The 18,863-nt window shown below is 44.9% G+C and overlaps 1 protein-coding gene across 3 annotated transcripts in view; it reads right to left on the reverse strand.

The window, feature by feature from the left end:
* Positions 1-5,474: 5,474 nt before the first annotated feature.
* The window catches only part of SNX24 (sorting nexin 24), a 130,955-nt gene continuing 117,566 nt past the window's right edge, over positions 5,475-18,863 (reverse strand). For 2 of the 3 annotated variants that reach the window (XM_037509456.2, XM_037509458.2), the window contains exons 4-7: positions 18,491-18,585; positions 16,711-16,743; positions 16,131-16,195; positions 6,988-9,522 (exon numbers count right to left, since the gene is read on the reverse strand). In XM_037509456.2, coding sequence (XP_037365353.1) covers positions 9,455-9,522; positions 16,131-16,195; positions 16,711-16,743; positions 18,491-18,585 — 261 coding nt within the window. In that variant the 3' untranslated portion in view covers positions 6,988-9,454. Of the gene's footprint in view, positions 6,940-6,987; positions 9,523-16,130; positions 16,196-16,710; positions 16,744-18,490; positions 18,586-18,863 lie in introns of those variants that run through there. The other variant, XM_037509457.2, reaches the window with a different exon arrangement.

The raw sequence follows: 18,863 nt of genomic DNA on the forward strand, positions 1-18,863 counted from the left end.
CTGTTCAAACGGTGACCACCCCCTCTCCTCGCTGGTAAACACTGTGCCTTTCATGGGATAGCTATCTCAGTTTAGAAACTTGGAGCATTTTTCTTCCAACCTGGACACACAAGGACAGGTCTGCTTCTGGACACCAGCAGGGGGTGTCAGCAGGAGAGGAGTAAGAACTGGTTGGCCTGGGGTGGAGACTTGCCCTTGCCTTGAACAAAGACCCAGGAAGCTTTATATTAGTTCCAACCCTCCAGGAGCTGCTCACTCTGCCAGGAAGCCTGTTCACCCTCTGTTCCTTCCACCCTTCAGGAATGTGGGTTCCCTCGTGAGCCTTCCTCACACCACGTTCTTAGGCGTCTGCCATCTCCTCCTCAGACCAGAAGCTTCTCCATGGCAACCATTAGATTTTATTATTAATCTATCCCAGACAGTGCTTCACACATAGCAGGTGCCAGCAAGTGTGCCCTGATGAATAACCAGGGACAGGATGCCCACATTTACACACTGAGGGCACTTAAGATCTCTCAGGGCAGAGAAGACTGTTCAATAATGGGATTTGTCTTTTGACTATTTTTCAAAGACTGTTACTTGAGAAAAAAAAGTCTACTTGTCCTCTTTATTTTCTGAGTTGAGGCTTGAAGCCTGTGTCAACAGCAGGAGGAGAGACCAGGTGACAGTGAGTCCTAGTGCCGGTGTCTGTGGCTGGTGTCCGGCCTTGGTGTTGGGTGTGGGGTGCTGCTGGAAAGGGGTCCATGCACAGTCTGAGCTGAATGATGTAGCTGTGACCCAAGAGGTGATGAGAAACCACTCTCTCTAGTCATGGGTTCTGTGGGAGTCAGGGTGGCGGCCTTGGGAGTCCTCACTTACTGGGTGGTTGACGTGGCTTCCTAGGGCTCCGGAGGAAAATGAACTCAAGCCACTGCCTCTGGGCACCATCTGTGGTCCAAGTCACATGTTAGCTCTCTTGTTTTGCTTTATTCTTGGCTACCAAGCATGTTCCTGATCCTCACGAACAGGACAAGTAGAGATAATTCCCCCCAAATGTACCCCCAAGATGGGAAAACTCTAGGTTACTTGTCTTCTGAGGATAGGTTAGCATTGCATCTAGTTTTTCTTACAAGCAACTGCTCACATAATTAGCAAGGGGTCCAGAGGCTGAGAGGAGGAGAGAACAAGGCCTAGGAGGAACTTGCAATTTGGAGCTCTGGGAAGATAAAGTCCCATCTCAGTTCAGCTGCTGCAACAAAGTATCAGTGACTGAATGACTTATAAACAACAGAAATGGGCCTCCCTGGTAGCACAGGGGTTAAGGTCTCAGCACTATCAAGCTAGCACCAGCCACCACCGCCTAAGTTTGATCCCCAGCCAGGGAGGTGACCCACATGGCACAGCAGACCTCTCCTGTCTTGTCCACTGTTCCCCTTAGCACTGATCCCCTTCAGTGGATCTACCTGTTCTGCTCCCCACTCTGCCTCTGGTGAATCCTCTCACCCCCCACCACACCTCTGGCCTACACCCCAGTTCTTCTATGCATAAATAAATAAATCTTTAAAAAACAAAAACAGAAACGGTGTATTTCTCATTGTTTTAAAGGCTGAGATTCAAGATGAAGGAGCCAGCAGATGTGGGGTCTGGTGAGGGCCCCCCCTCCGGGCTCACAGACTGCTAACTTTCTGTGTTCTCACACGGTGGCATGAGTTACCTAATCACAGACTAAAGGGCCGCCACTACCACCTCATTGGGATTAGGGATCTACATAGGGATTTGGGGGGCACATTCATTCCATAGCCACAGGTCCCAACCTTGCAGTTCCAGTCAGTGAATGGCATCATCCTCCACCCCACTGCTCCAAACCCCATCCTTGATTTCATTCTCCCCACCTTTAGCTTCCGCACCCACGCCCGCCAGCAATTCCACTGGCAACTCTGCAGTATTTCTTGAATATCCACATCCTGTTCTCTCCTCTGCTGCCATCCTGCTGCACCTCCCCCTGCAGTGACCTTTAGGAATGGCTTTCGCCACGTCCCTAGGTCCGGCTGGGCAACCAGCGCGCAGGGGGAGAACAGCATAACACCCTGAAGCAGAGGAAGTACAGTGGAAGTTCCCTGAAAAGACAGAAGCTTATCAAAAGATAACGACCACCAGGAACCACTACAAGAATGCTAAAAATCTTATCCCCTCTTTCTAGAACTACAAACTTTAATCCCTTATTGTCTTTCTAAACTTCCTTCTTTCTTCTATAAAAGTCATTGCTTGTTATGTAGGTCACCTCCCTGATGGTGATAGGCTGAGCCCATGAGCAAGCTGATTTCATTGATATTCGTTGTCCCTGTGCTTTTGGAAAACATATATATACTGGTCACAAACTCAAAGAAAATTACACTCAGATTTTCACTCTTGAAGTGTGTCTGTTTGTCATTTCTTTCACCGACGCCCTGACCACCCTGCACGCTTCTCTCAACCCTGAGGTGGCCTCATCGTCCACTGCTGTGCTGGTCCGCGGCACCATCCTAAACCAGAAAGTCATTTCTCACCCAGATCCTGCCTCAGAACCTGTACACGTGTGGTCCATTTGCTACACGCAGCCAGGCAGATCTCGGAAAATGAAATCAGACCAAGTGTGATCCGTCACAGACATTATCCTAAACTCTACTGTTGGCTGCTGCCTGGGAGCTGTCAGGGAGGTTTATAAAGTCATGTTTTAATACATGTTATACCTAACAAATGGATGTAAAAAACCTGGTATTTGTTGCCATACCTTAGCAAAGCTGAATAAAATACACCAGATCCTATCCCTCCTGTGTGAAACTAAAGGTGTCCCATGGCAAGCAGCTAAGCCCATGAGCATGGCCTCCAGGGCAGGGCCCTGTGGGATCCTGCCCCGCCCCAAAGTCTCCTGCAAATGCACTGATTGCTTCCAGACAGTGAGTGGAGCTCTCTTCTGATTTGGGGCTTTGGAATCTGCTGATATCTGTTCATCACTTCCCTTCTCTTCCCATTCCTTGCCTGGCAAATTCCTTCAACATCCTTTAGGTTTCAACTTCAATGTCAGCCTTAGAGAAGTTTCCTGACCTGCCCAAATCTAAATCACGTGTTGTCCCCGCCTAAGTAAACTTTTCTTTTCCTTCATGGCACTTAAACCTACTTCCTAATCACAAATGTGGGGCGTAGCTATACATCTAAAATTGTTACTCTGTGAGGTGCATGAAAGCTATGATTCTAGTTTACTTCATTCAAATCTAAAAACAGACCGGGGCCTCCCTGGTGGCGCAAGGGGATAAGCACTGCACTGTGAAGTTATCCTCAGCCTCTGCAGCACAATTTTGATTCCCGGCCGGCCAGGGAGCTACCCACATGGTGCTGCCGACCTCTCCTGACTTGCCCACTGCTCCCCTCAGCAGTGTACTTCGGTCAATCTGCCTGTTCTGTTCCCCACTCTGTCTCTGGTGAATCCTCTCACCCCTCGCCTCTCTGGCCTGTACCCCAGCTCTTGTATGCATAAATAATTAAATCTTTAAAAAATAAATAAATAATAAAAACAGACCAAAGATTTAGAGACACCATGTGAGGAAGAAAAATGTCCCCAGTAGCCAGATGTAAAAGTTCAAGAGAAACAATGCCTAGTGCACGACAGCCCTTATAGTTACTACAGCTGACATACCTTACTCATTTTGCTGAGTTGCTGACGGGCTGGATGGTTGTCTTGAAGGTATCACGAGCCTTTTGGAGAGCCATCCTGGCATTGCTTGATATTGTGCTGTTCCCCTTAGAAGCATTGATTTTTGGTTTGCTGCAGTTTGCATGTCTTTGAAGTTTGCAATACGGCAGAAGTTGAAATGTCCTAGGGTGGAAGTTCTCAAACTGTGTGCCTCAGCATCACCTGGAGAGCTTGTTAGTTTTCTGGGCTCCATGCTCAGTGTCTGGTTTCAAAAGTCTGAGGCAGGGCCTGAGAACCTGCATTTCCAACAATTGCTTGCTGCTGCTTGGTTGGCGTCCAAACTGGGAAAACCATTGCCCTGGGGGTACCACAAAATCATGGTTTTCAGTCACCAAGTTATCTTATTTATTCATTTGTAAAGAAGGATGGCCACTTAAGTACTCACCCAAGTGTGTAGCTACCCAACACATGAGCCACTGTCTCAAGTTGGTGAGCGGTAGAAAATGACCATTTTCAGAATAATCTGGATGTAATGAGTCATTAGGTGCACCTGGGACACGTTAGCAAACCCTGAGTCAACAGCACTGACCCTGCACACATTCATGGGCCCTGCTTTGAGTGGTTGGCACACAGGGCTGGGACAGCACAGGCTGGAGGCTGTCCACATCTCCTCCAACTTCTAAGACCAACTTCCAGCCCTGGGCTGGAGAATCCATATACACAACTGATGCTCCTACTCTCAGGGAGATCACTTTTGGGGGTGAGAAAGCCAATAAATAAGATAATTACAAGATGATTACCAGGAAGGTGGGACCCGTTTGCTATGAGAGAAGAGCAGTGTGGAGTGGGAGCTGGGAGATGTGGGCACTGAGCAGGTGCCACTAAGCAGAGATCTAATGTGAGAATGAGCTGGTCTTCTGAAGGGAGGCAGAAAGGGTATTTCAGCCCCAGAAGTCTGGTGGGGAGGGGTGTGTGTGTGAAGGTTGGCAAGTCCTTTGAACCGAAAGGCCTGCAAGATGAGGACCAAGAGGGATGCCAAAGAACTTGGCAAGAGTGGCAGAAGCTTCTATTGTCATGGCTCAAGATTTGTAGATGAATGTTTCCAATCCTGATTCCCTTACTAACTGGGGGTCTTGGTAGAGCCTTTTTGCCTTACTAGAGAACATTTTTCTCAATATAGAACCAATTTTTTCTCTAGTAAATTACATGTATTCCAACTAGTTAGCATTTTAATGGCCCTTTCTCCCCTCCATACCAAAACAGAAGCCTCTTAGCCTGGCACCAGAATCCACGCTGTTGTTATGCATATGCAGGGACAGAGAACATACACGTTACGGAAGTTTTAGCTTAGAGTTAGTGCTGGTACCTCCCTGGGTTTCTGCTGCTGAATTTGGAATCTGTAATTATCATCAGGATGAAAAACCGAAGCCACGATGAAAATGATGGCTTTAAAGTTGAGTCAAGAGACTGAAGGAGGCGGTTTCCATCACTAAACTTTGCATCGAATTCAGTTTGATGGAGACTCTCTCTAGAAAATAGAAGGAATTATTTTTCTATTTTTTTTAAAGATTTATTTATTTATGCATACAAGAGCTGGGGTAAAGGCCAGAGGTGTGGGGGTTGAGAGAATTCACCAGAGACAGAGTGGGGAACAGAACAGGTGGATCGACTGAAATACACTGCAGAGGGGAGCAGTGGGTGAGACAGGAGAGGTCTGCTGCACCATGTGGGTCACCTCCCTGGTCAGGGATTGAATCATGCTGCAGAAGCTGCGAATTGCTTCATAGGGCAGTGCTTAACCCCTTGCACCACCAAGGAGGCCCCTATTTTTCTATTCTTTAGGTTGTTAACACAGTGAAGGACCCCAAATGCACCTCACTGACTGCGTAGGTACACAGGTGAATATATACTCACAGAGGCTGTCAATCCAGAGCACCACTCGAATTTGTCTATCATCCTTGCTGCTTTGTCAAAGAATTCTGTTATGGTCCGAATATTTGTGTCATCCTCCCGCCGAACATTCACGCTGAAACTTAATCCCCAGAGTGATGGTGCTTGGATGTGGGATCTTTTGGGGGGGGGGGTGACTTGGGATTAGCGCCCTTTTAAAGGAGGCCCCATAGAGCTCTGCCATGTAATGACTGGGAAGAGGGCCCCTCAGCAGACCCCGTGTGTCCCAGTGACCTCATCTTGCACTTCCCCGCCTCTGAAACAGTGAAGAATAAACATCAGTTGTTTATAAGCCACCAAGTACATGGTATTTCTGTTATGGCAGCCAGAATGGACTAAGACAAGTCCCTCCTGAGGTCACCTGTGGTACCTGGAGAGGTGAATCAATGTTCTCTTGGTAGTGGCTTCCTTTTGCAGGAAGTAAACAAGTCAATCCTCACTACAGAGGGCAGCTTATAAACCACCTCTCTCAAACAGTGGTTCCCAGCACAGGTGTATCAGAATCCACTGGGCAGTTTTTCTAGCCATCTAACCAACCAAGCACAGGGCCCAGCGCAAACTGACCCAGAATCAAGCCGATTTGGATGCATCTCTTTGGTTTAGCATGACTGCTTTAAATCTTAGAGGTTGCCAAGGATATGAGCATAGAGCCTGGGAGGTGTGCCAACACTCCTCCTGAACCCTTGGCAAACACCACAAATTGGTTACTACACCCTTACCCACTGCGCCTTTACCCAAAATCTTTTTTTAAGCTACATTTTTGTATTGTGATAAAATATACACAATACAAAACACCATTTTCACTGTTTTAGGTGTATAGTTTGGTGACATTAAGTACATTCACATTGTTAGGCACCCACCACCATCATCCAGCTTCAGAGTTCTCCTCTTTCCCAGTTAAAACCCACCAAATCCCAATTCCCCATTCTCCTCAACCCCAGTCCCAGGCAATCATCATTGTACTTTCTGAGTTTGACTGTTCTGGGTAACTGGTATGAGTGGAAACATCTTCAAGGTTGGTTTATCCATGGCGTAGCTTGTGTCATAATTTCTTTTCTTTTTTAAAGCTGCATAGTATTTCATCACATATTTTGCTTTTGTTTACCCATTTACCATTTCATTCACTGATGCACACTTGGGTGGCTTCCACCCTTTGGTTATTATGAATAATGCTGCTATGAACACAGGTGATCACATACCTGTTTTGAGTGCCGACTTTCACTTCCTCTGGGTACACATCCAGAAGTGGAATTGCTAGGTCATACGTTAAATCTTATGTTTGAAGTTTTTGAAGAATCACTATATCATTTGCCAAGAGGGTCCACATTTTGCATTCCCACCTGCAAAGCATGGTAGTAGTGTTTTGCACCCTGATAGGTCCAGTAGCAGCCCCTTGACACCCTGATTTTTTTTAAATTATGTTTATTGAAGTAACATTGGTTTACAAGACGGCATGTTTTAGGGGTACAGGTTCACACTTCTACAAATGTATGTTAGCACACGCCACTCCCACCACCAAAGCATCCCAGGCTTCCATCATCGTCCACTGTGCCCCTCTCCCCTTGGCTCGCGTCTCTCTTCCCCCTAGTAGCCCCAATTCTGCAATGAGACTTCTGGGATTTGCTTTGTGTTGTTCCTGTCTGTTACTGTGCTTTGTTTCACATATGAGTGAAATCATCCGGTGTTTCTTCTTTGGATTTACTTCACTTGGCATCATGCCCTCCAGTTCCATCCATGCTGTTGCAAATGGCAAGGTTTCATCTTTTTTTTTTTAATAGCTGAGTTACATTCTACCATGTATCTATACCACATCTTCTTAATCTTCTCATGTATCATTGGGCATGTAGGTAGTTCCCATAGCTTAGCTATTGTGAATAGTGTTGCAGTGAACTCCCTGACTTTCTGTGTAAGGGAGTGGGGCAGGTAGTGGGGTTGCTGGAGTGACCTGGATCCCAATCAGGGGTCCACTCCGCTCAGCCTCTCAAAGATTCAGTAAGCACTCAGTTTCCCATATTACATGTCTGCTTAAAATACCTACAGTGATTTTTATTTCTTGCAAAAACCCTTATAGGTAAAATTACCTATCAAAAATTTAGATAAATGAGAGTCATCACTAAACAAAATACTTAATTGCCAAAAACAGATTTCTTGAGTACTATGCTACCGATGATGCCTGGGTTTTACTTTTAAAAAATTCTTAAGTGTCTTGGTAAATCATTAACTCTTCAGTGAGTATCTATTGGCTTAATAGATTATGTAATTTAACACTTAACTTGCCAGATTAAAACGTTTATGTGAATATGCGAGAGGCTGTGTGTGTGTGTGTAAAGTGCTAGGACATAAAATTATGTCTTGTCATAAGACATGTCATTACACAAATTGTTTCTAATAAAATTCTAGAAGCAGAACACAAATTTAAATATTTCTTGGTCTTTGTTTTTATTTAGCGCAAAATACCTAACAACAAAAACATTTAAAAAAGATTTCCAACACTTTGACTATTCGGTTATTTTTGGTTGATGACTCGAGCATTTAGTTCTTGCTTGTTTGTAACAGAAGTATCCATTAATGGATCTCTAAAAGTTTGCAACAGGCCTGAGGCCTCTATACTTAGATCCTAATCAAAGCCATGATTTAGTTATTAGTTTTGATTCTAAATAATTGTTCCTTACAGGAGGTATTAAAACTAATAACCATAAGAAGGCTAGCTATTAATTAGTTTTGAGTGAAATGCCCAAAATGCACATACATACAACTCTCACATGTATGTTTTTATTTTTACGATGCAAAATTTGACTGTATGATGTATGGTGGAGTTACATCATAAACACATTTAACTTACATTAATTCAATATATGAGGTGAGGCAAACAATAAAGGCAATAACAGCAGATCCCATGATGATATCATCTCCTCACTGATTAAATGCTCATTAATAAATGAAGAAAGTGTTGTCCACCTGGTGGTCCATTGGTCACTGTCCATTGACATCTGCCTCTTCGAACGCAACTTCTTATAGGGCTAAGTGTGATTCTAGTGTTTAAATGTATTTAAATGTATTTTTAAATACATAATGGCCCCTAAGCAATTATCGACAACTTCAAGCAAAGAAACAGTCATTTCTTCCAACGATGAAGGAACACTTGTTGCAGATGGACAGATTTCCAATATGGTGTCTTTCTAGAGGTTTCCAAAGGTAAACTTAACATCCAGTTTTATCATCTGAACTGCCATTACAAGTTCACCCCAGGTATGGTACAACTCCACTGTAATGTATATTAAAATGCCATGATATAAAAAAAATGCCCTAAAGTTGTCAGTATAACTTAATTTCCAGTTTAGTTCCTTCCTCACATTTAGCACAGTGTTCATGTGATACTCTCCCGGTGCCAGCATGTCAGAACGTATCTGTCACTGGTTGAGAAAATCTCATGATGAAAAGATTAGTGTGTCATAAGATCCAAACAAAAAAGTCCTACCAAGTTGATCAGTCTCAGTACTATTCAGGATAAGATTTTCAATTAGCAGATGGTGCAAGAGAAGCAAAGAGTAGCAGTTTTGTTGCAATGATCCTTCCAGGGATCTTCTCTTGCTTCCTTCTCTTGCATTTCTAAATTGGCAGCTACATCCTATTTCTCAAACACTTGGCCTAACCTTACCACTGCCCCCGGTCCGGTTTCTATTTTTAAAAGCACCATTCTAATGGAAGCATCCCTGCCCCGAACAAGCAGGGTCTGTGGATTTGACTGCTAGCTAGAGTTGTTATGTCAAAGAGTTTAGGTTAATTTGGTAGATATTGATTTCCTTGACTATGACTTGGAAACTCACTTCAGCTTCTTCTAGTCCTCGAGGGTTTCTACCTGGGCTGTAGGTGAGGGTAAAATATCCCATGGAGAACGCCTTCAATGACCACATTTGGAAAATCTGAAAAACAAAAGGAAGGCTGTGTTTTTCTTATGCACATCAATAAAATATAACTTCACTTTGTAGAACTGAACAAGGTAAGGCTTACTACAGCTGGGGAGTCTGCTGCAGCCCACATTTTGCCCCGGTGCGGGATGTGCCACCTGTCACGCTGCTGCAGCCCAAAGCCACTTCCGTGCCACCAGGCGCTGCAGGAATGCATGGCCAGATTTGTAGCTTATTGATTTAAGGGATGTTCTAATGGTTAATGCTGCTAGGCCCCAGCTCTTTATCTGAATGTTTTCTCACAAGGAAGATGGATTACACTGGCAATTCAATTTCTAACAAAATCTCAATATACTTGAAGGAATTCCAAGATTTCTACAGGGAATACTTTGCTGCAGTTTTTCCATTGTGGTTTACAGCAGGATTTAGTCCAAGTTGTCTTGAGTATGCTTGTTCTATTACACCAGCTTCCAGAGACCAAGAAGATGGGGTCTGTCTTCCTAACTTAAAAGGGCAGATTTCCGACAAAAGCCATCTTGTCAAACTCGAAAACTCAGCCACCTTTTTATCAGGCACATGAAGAAAGCCAGAGGTAGATGGGGCAGTGGGCCATATTCCAATTGTCGGAGCAGATTAAAATATGAACGGATAAGGTGAACAAAGAACCAGTCTTTCACATGGTACAGAATCTTAATTTCTAAACCTCAGTCTGTATGTGCTTATATCCAGGATTGAGGCTATAGCTAACCCCTTTATATAATTATTATTATCAGTTAAAGAAGTGGCCCAATAATCTAAGACACAATAGAATTTGTTCACTTATTAATCCAACCTCCAGAGAGAAACTACTGTGTAAGCCACTCACAGGGAATGTGTCCTCACTGGGGGAGGCCAGAACAATCCAGTGAGGAGAAGCCGAGGAAGAGGGAGCTAACCAGGTGGAAAGCTGACCTCAGAAGAGAGTCTGGGAGATCTGAAGATAGAAGTGGAGGCCTTGCGGCAAGAGCAGAGGGTGTGAGGAGGTGGACGGCAGGAGGTGCCAGTCTGTGCCTGGTAAGAATGGACAGGCATTCAGGCTTTGTCTGAAAAGCTGGTCAAGAATTTTAAGCAGAGATGAGTGGATTGAGATGTGGTACATAATCACGATGGAATACTATTCAGCTATTATGAATGCCCACCATTTGAGAAAACATGGATGGAACCTGGAGGCAGTGATATCAGCTAAGTGAAAGCAGCAGGAGGGAGAAAGTCACGCATTGGATGATTTCACTCATGTGGAATAGAGAGAAACAAAAGGAAGGAATTGACAGAATTAAGCCAAAACAAAGTCTAGAAAGGACTGCGGGGGTGGGGGGGGTGGGGGTTGGAAACAAAGTGGGGAGGGGCCCATGGTCCATGACAAAGGGATATGGATGCTCTGGGGGGATAAGGGGGTGGGGGTGATGCACATCTGAGAAGGTGGGACCTCTTCCTCTCAATCACATACAGTGATGTAAACCAAAAGTAACTAACTAAATAAACAAACAAAACCAAAAAAGAGAAATGAATTGAGTTTGAAAAGAAGGCCTGAGCTGCTGTTCGGAGAGCAAACTGGAGTCAGCTCTAAGTGGTGATGGATTCTGTGTGGCTGGTGAAGGGTTCATAGTGGCACCTGCCTAACAGGTTGCTGTAAGAAAGTGATGAGTGAGACAGGTGCCTGGCAAGTACCAGCTCTCTGCCTGTACTGGGAATCTAGCGCTGTGAAGCTGTCTGCAGCCTCTGCAGTGCAGGTTCGATTCCTGGCCGGCCAGGGAGATACCCACATGGCGCGGCAGACCTCTCCTGCCTCGCCAGCTTCTTCCCTCAGCAATGTTTTCGATCAGTCTGCCTGCTCTGTTCCCTGCTCTGTCTCTGGTGAATCCTCTCACCCTCCTGTGCCTCTGTCCTGTACCCAGCTCTCGTATAAATAAATAAAAAATCTTAAAAAAAAAATCTTTCTAGTACTTGAGTGTTCACCAGCTTTTGACTGATGACACCTGATTTCTTAATGTTTGCTCTTATATAACATGAAATAACACCATTTCTCAAAAAGCATACCTTTAAGCATTTGCAATAAGACTTATACCTGAACAGTTAGATATCACTCAAAAGCGATGATTTAGCTAAGCTAATTTTAATTCTAAATACCTATCTCACACACAGAATTGTAGTAAGACCAAGAGCTGTAAACAGAACTATTAATTTTCAATAAAACGCCCAAATAAGACAATAGCATATATGCTTTTATTTTTTGCCAGCCAAAATACACATGGCTGTTTGAATGTTACTGAACTTACATCATAAGCATATTTAGCTTACATGGAATAGAATTAGTAAGTTCAGAAGAGAGGGACAAACAAGAAGTAACATTTAAATCTTTGGGATAATTCAACAGCACTTTAGCAGCTCAAGAGTGGTTTAAGGGCAAAGAAGACACCTCAGCAGTGCATGGGATCAGAGAGTGAGGGGATGGGCAGGTGAGGGAGATCCTGGTGCGCAGGTGCATTGGGGCTGAAGAAGGAAGCCACCTGTGAGGGTATGTCTGGGAACGCAAGGCCAGCAGAAGGAACCGGGTGCACCTGTAGTGTCTACTGCGTGCTGAGCTTATCCTAGATGGTAGGGATTACCTTTATTTTTTAAAAAAGATTTATTTATTTATGTATACAAGAATGGGGTACAGGCCAGAGGTGCAGGGGGTGAAAAGATTCACCAGAGTGGGGAGCAGAACAGGCAGATTTACTGAAATACGCTGCTGAGGGGAGCAGCGGGTGAGTCAGGAGAGGTCTGCTGTGCCATGTGGGTAGCTCCCTGGCTGGGGATTGAACTCACGCTGCGGTGGCTGTGGACAGCTTCACAGGGTTGAGACTTAACACCTTGTGCCACCAGGGAAGCCCTAGATGCTAGGGATTTAGAGAAAGGACATGACAGAGAAGGAGGAAGGTAGGGAAAAGAGATAAAGAGAAGAGAGAGAGAAAGCAAGACAGAAAAAGTCCGTGATCACTGCTGTAAGGGAAGCAAACAAGAAGATAAAAGTCAGTGGAATGAACATATTTTGTAACAAGGTCCACATCCCGCGACTAAGGATGACGTCATGAGGATTCTTTTTTCCCCCTCATCTGTTCCACTCCACTGTAAACTTTGAATTTTGGCTTCATCCTGTGTAGGATTTACGACGATGTCCCTTTTTGCTTGAAGGACTCATAAAGCGGACCCGGCCTTTGTTTCCCATGGAGAACTGATGAGAAAGAGTGTGATTTAGGATCGGTTTTGTTGCTGTTTCTGTTGTTGTTCATTTCTTTTATAAACAAGTACTGTGAACCATTAAAAAGTCAAGGGATCGGGGTGGCGGGGCGCAGGACGCCCCTGGGGAGGGCGAGCCAGCACAGATGCGAGGGCGCGCGGTGGGCGTGCTGCGGGAGAGGGGTCCAGGAGGCAGGAGCAGCAGGCCCTGAGGGAAAAGGACTCAGTCACTGAGGCCACGAGAGACTCCGGTGTGGCTGCAGGAGGCATGCGGGGCTTCTGCGGGGACCCGGGCAGGCCCAGGCCATGGACGGTTCTGCCCACCATGGAAGGAGCTTGGAGCTGGGGAAGGGCCGTCCCTAGCGCCCTGGCCCTGTGTCTGGTGGGCGACTCAGAGTGAGCTGGTGGTGGGTGCATTAAGGCGACTACACCTAAAGGGGGAGGGTATCTTCCAAAATACCAACAACACAAGCCAAGGTTGCCACAATAAAATTTTTTTTTGAAAAAAGAAAAGTTTGGTTCTTGCTGGAGAGGGTTGGGAATGGACATGCTGCTGTGGTTCCCAGGTACACGCAGGCCAAGTCCCGCAGCAAGGAGGGTATTCCAAAGGGAAGTCATGAGAAGAAGCAGGGTCCACGATGGCCGTCAGGTGAGCTGCTGGGGGCTGGGGGAAAAGGAGAAAGTGGGGAAACCAAGGGAAGACAGGGTTTGAAGGAGAAGAAAGTGGTCAGTGTGCCTACAGCTGAGGAGAGGCCAAGGGCATCAGGCCTCAAAGATGCCCACAGTTTAGCTACATGGCAGCTGCTGTAGGCCCTGGTGGAGTTGCTTAGTATTTTTCCCAGAAAAATCAAAGGCCTAATTGCATATGCTAAGAGAACAGTGCTCGCTTACTAATGTTTTAGGAGAGGACACCCGCCAGATCTGTAAAGACAGACTCTGCTTTGATTTTGTGGAGGTCAGTGTGTCTGTGAAGGCATTTTCACACTCACCATCCTCTGGAATAGTCACCTCCACATTTTGTTATGAGGGGTAACACCGTAAAATTACGTTACAAGTAAAATTTATCTTTAATGTTAACGATGTGCAAGAATACACCACTAGCCTATGACTTCTAGAACAAAAGGAATCTGATTATTCAAACTGAGCTGGCCAATAGTCCTAGAAAACAGACCTTGGGGTTATCACTCAACCTGCCTCCATCCTGACCTTCAAACCTGTGACTTGCATTCACTCTCCAACAAGAACCCTCTTTTTTCTGAAAATCATTTGTCTACACTACATTCTACCAGTGACTCATACTTCCTATTTTTTCTGGGTCCAGACATTGGTCCTGGATGTTCTTTCTCAGAAAATTCCTCCTATTCTTCGTTGTCAAAACATGTGCATAGTACAAGGTTTTCAGTAAGTAGAAGGCATTGGATTTAAGGATCATAAAATATGCGCCCTCTTCCAAAAAGAATCCTGGCTATTCTGGTATATGGTAGATCATCCTGCTCTGCACACTTCTGCACGCATTTCCAGAAACAGTACCTGAAAAAAGTGTTTGTGGGGCCATTTTTTATTTTATTTTTTTTTAAGATTTCTTTTCTTTTTTTTTTTTTTTATTTATACAATAGCTGGGATACAGGCCAGAGGCGCAGGACGGTGAGAGGATTCACCAGAGAGAGAGTGGGGAGCAGAACAGGCAGACGGACCGAAAGCACTTCTGAGGGGAGCAGCAGGCAAGACAGGAGAGGTCTGCTGTGCCATGTGGGTAGCTCCCTGGATGGCCGGGAATCAAACCCACGCTGCAGAGGCTGTGGACAGCTTTTAAAGCGCTGTGCTCAACCCACTGCGCCACCAGGGAGGGTCCATTTTTTTAAAAGAGAATAAGAATACTTTATAAAGCACTGAACATTTACTCTGCACTTGGTTACATTATGAATGACTGTTAAATATAGCATTTATAATGCTATACTAGGGCCTCCCTGGTGGCGCAGCGGTTGAGCGCTGGGTTGCGAAGCTGCCCGCAGCCTCTGCGGCACCGGTTCAATCCCCGGCTGCTGCCCGGCCACCGGAGGAGGGTCCCACATGGCACGCAGACCTCTCCTGCTGCCTGCTGCTCCCCTGAGCAGTGTACTTCGGTCCTTCTGCCTGCTCTGCTCCCCGCTCTGGCTCTGGTGAATTCTCTCACCCTCCCGCGCTTCTGACTGTACCCAGTGCTTGTATAAACAAAACAAACAAATAAATAAATAAAACATGCCTCTAGAAAAATTTAATAAATAAATATAATGCTATACTATACTTTTATGATTTATGTTTTCTATATTCCATATAATTTACTATAAATTTATAATTCATATTAACAAGGGAAGCAAATGCTAAAGAAAGGCAGTAATTCCTCACTGAAGTGATTTTATAGAAAAATACTCTTCTGTAGCAAAGGTAGCTCTCTCTGGGCACCAGGGATGGCCCCTCAGCAGAGCAGGGCTGTATTCTGGACCCCCCTTCTTTAAACTGGCAGCTAAGTGGGTGACCTGAGAAGAGCCCTTTCTCATGCTGGTGATGAGGTTTACTGTCATAACGGACAGATAATGCAGCGATTGCTATTTAATAGCTGTGCCATTTAGTTACTCTCAGAAACAAAGGCTGAAAATGCACAACACACAAACAACACAGGAGAAGTTAGGAAACCAGGGTCCCCCCACCAGGCATGTGAAACTGGGAGTTTCTTTTCTCATCACCCAATGCTGATCCCTGCCCTGCCTACTTCCTATGGTTACTCAGAAAATTAAATGAGATAATATCTGAAATGAGCTCAGAAAGAACTGCAAAGCAGACCACTTCAAGAGGGATGCTGAGTAATCTGAATTTCTTGGCACAAAGAAAAGGACTCAGGATAAAATATTGATTCCACTTATACATTAATTACATTTCAGTATACAACTCAGAAAATACATATATTTGACCAACAAAGATGCTGCCATCTTAAGGGAAAAGCAGAGACACACGTCATGGAAACACACAACTTTCGGGTAGAAGCATTTTAAGAAAGGACCAGAACCTTAGATGCACATCCGAACCCCTGGATAAAAATCAGTGGCGGCCAAAATAAGGCCACTTCCAAAAAGACAAAAAATACCTTTCCCCCTTATTATTCTAATTCAAAAGAGCCTGGTAAGAGAGAAAGAAAAATTACCTTTCCTTCCTGAAAGGCCTGCCCCAATTAAAATTCTAAATGTCTCTTACACCAGGAGCACTGGTTTATTGGCAGATTATTAAGCCCTGGACCAATGTCACTCTGTTAGACCTGTATTAAAAACGTGGTTTATGCGGCACAGGGTCAGATCAGTAAAGAGCTGTTAGCAGATGACAGGCTTGATTACCGCTGGCTGCAGGCAAGACGTATGGGTCCCTGAGGAACAGCAGCACCGGCTGGTGGGACAGTTTGCTGGAAAGGTCAAGAACAGGCATGTCAGCATCAGGGGACGACGGTAAACAGAAAACACTACAAACTAGCTTTGAGGGGATCAGACTGCGGTGTGCGGGGCTGCCTCGAGGTTTATGTATCTCACGGTCCGGGTGAGTAATAGCAAACAGATTTAAAGGGAAGGAGCCCGCACGGGGCTCATCTTCCAAACATTCCTTTGTGGAATTTGAAAGAGATAGACAATCGGGACAATAAATCATTGCTGAAAAGTTTTTTTTTGTTTTTTTTTTAACGCTTGTAGTATGATTATTGATAAAACAGTGTTCTTAGAGGGTGTGTGAAACAAGGTAGGGTTATTCCTTGTTCCTTCCTAAATGTAACTTCTGTAACTGCCTATCAAATATTTATTATCTCAAAATCAATCTCCTAGCGGAGATTTTCAAGAAAACATTTACACCACGGTAACTAAATAATAAGCAAAACCACAGCCCTATCCTTGGTCTGAGAAACTCCCGATAGACTAGTATTAGTCTTACCTTGACTCTTCAGATTCGGTCTCATCAAAAGATCTGAAAATTTTTTTAAAGAAAGAAAAGGATCCCGTTAGTCGGGCCAGTGTTTATGGCAACAAAGGGGCGAATAGCCAGCATCCTCAGAGCTCTCAGCTGGGAGATGTTCTGAAGTGAAAATGAGGTACTTTCCCGGGGCCACATGGCCGACACCTCATTCTAAGGAATCTGAAGACTTAATATTCTCGAATTTCAATTTTTCTGAAGATCACTTGACAATCGTACTGTTTGACACTGGGGCTTATGTAATGGAGGGAAGCATTCCCTCACTATCACCCCAAATCTCTCTCTCTTTTTTTAAAGATTTATTTATTCATTTACACAAGAACCCGGGTACAGGCCAGATGCATGGGAAGGTGAGAGGATTCACCAGAGACAGAGTGGGGAACAGAACAGGCAGACTAAGGAAATACACTGCTGAAGGGAGCAGCGGGCGGGACAGGAGAGATCTGCCGTGCCATGTGGGACCTTCGCCACCGGATGGGATCGAACTGGCACTGCAGAGGCTGCCGACAGCTTCAAAGCCTGGCACTCAACCGCGTGCGCCACCAGGGGAGTCCCTCACCCCAAATCTCTTATAAAGCATCACCACATACGAAATGCAAACTTGAAGCAAGTGCACACAAGTTGGAACAGAACACAATGACAATGCTTTTTTTTGGTTAGCGGGATGTACAATTCTTGCTCTGGGGTGAGTGGGAAGTAGAACTGAGGGAACTCTGCTGGGGATGCAGCTGTGACAGGTATTCCCAGGCTCTCCCCAGCAGGTGGCTGGGCTTCAACATGACTTCGGGTGTGTTAAGCTCCTAAATCTTGTTATAGTGTGGGTCCTTCAGTTGGTCACCCCTGTCTGGATTTGCAGTGTGTGATTTGTAAATGGATTTACTGTTTAAGGGATGTTGCTTTCCCAGGCTGGCTTAACTGCAGGTCAGCTGCCCGGAGCTCGCTAAGTGGCTAGTTTCATAGTTAATTCTTAAGAAGAACTTTTCCCAATTGCTGATAACATCCATTGTCTGGTTCCTTGCTAGACAGGGATTAGGATCTGCAGCCTGCACTCGGGTTCCTGAGGGAGAAGGCAGAAGGCGTGGGGAAAGAGCGCTTATGCTGGAAGATATAAGCTTTGCCAGCTACAAGCCGAGAGATCGCGGGAAAGGCACTTGATTCCCGTGTCTCAGTTTTCTCAAATATAAAATGAAGGGAGTTGGGTAAAATTATCTGTAAGGTCACTGATGGCTTTAAAATTATATGAATATATGTGCCAAGGGAATACGCACTGTGCTTGGGTATCCATAAATAAAGTACCTAAACAGGTTATCCAGATTTATAATTTCTATCATGTAACAGTACTCCATGGTATAGAGTACAGTCAAAATAAGGGGGGTGGGAATTGTATGGGGATCATAACCAAGAAGAAAAAGCATACATTGTGCAGAAATGAAAAATGATGTAAAAATATATAAAATAAAATACATATATTAAAAAAAAGTCACTTCCTTAACTCCAACACACATCACCGAGTTTGGCCACAATAGGGGGATGAGGACTTTGGAGGAATTCCCTTGGCTACAAGCAGGGGGCGAGCGAGAGCTGTCCCAAGGCCAAGGAAGGGGTGTGGCCAGCTAACTGGCCCTTCTGCACCACCACTTTGGGCCCCTGGTTTGCCTGTAAGTGACTGGGGAGGACCTTAAAATACATGTCCAGTTAGTAAACAATTATTCTTGTCCAGTTAGTAAACAAAAATTCTTACCCACAGCTCTCTGCCTTTGGGAGGGAGGGCAAATGTCTCACGTTTAGGAAGTCAAGAAACAGTTTGGGGAGTTCTTCATTTTCTAAGATGACAGCCTGTGGGAGCAGAAAACAGAAACAGAGAATGAAGTGTGTATTAGGCAATCCATCAAATCAACTATTTCAAAAAGCCATAACTATCCATCAAACTTCTCACCACCATCATTCCTCACATCTGCCCGGAGTAGTCTCCACTTCATCCACCAAGAATTCAAGCTCTGCATTTTACCCATTTTTTCCTTCAACCGGCATGAATGGGGTGTCTGCCATACTTCAGATGCCGACTCGTAGACAATATGGGGGAATAAGGGAGACTCGGCACTTGCTTTCATGGG

The sequence above is a fragment of the Talpa occidentalis genome, unplaced genomic scaffold (genome assembly GCF_014898055.3).
Source record: "Talpa occidentalis isolate TD23 unplaced genomic scaffold, MPIMG_talOcc4v2.1 talOcc4.13, whole genome shotgun sequence".
NCBI classification, from domain to species: domain Eukaryota; kingdom Metazoa; phylum Chordata; class Mammalia; order Eulipotyphla; family Talpidae; genus Talpa; species Talpa occidentalis.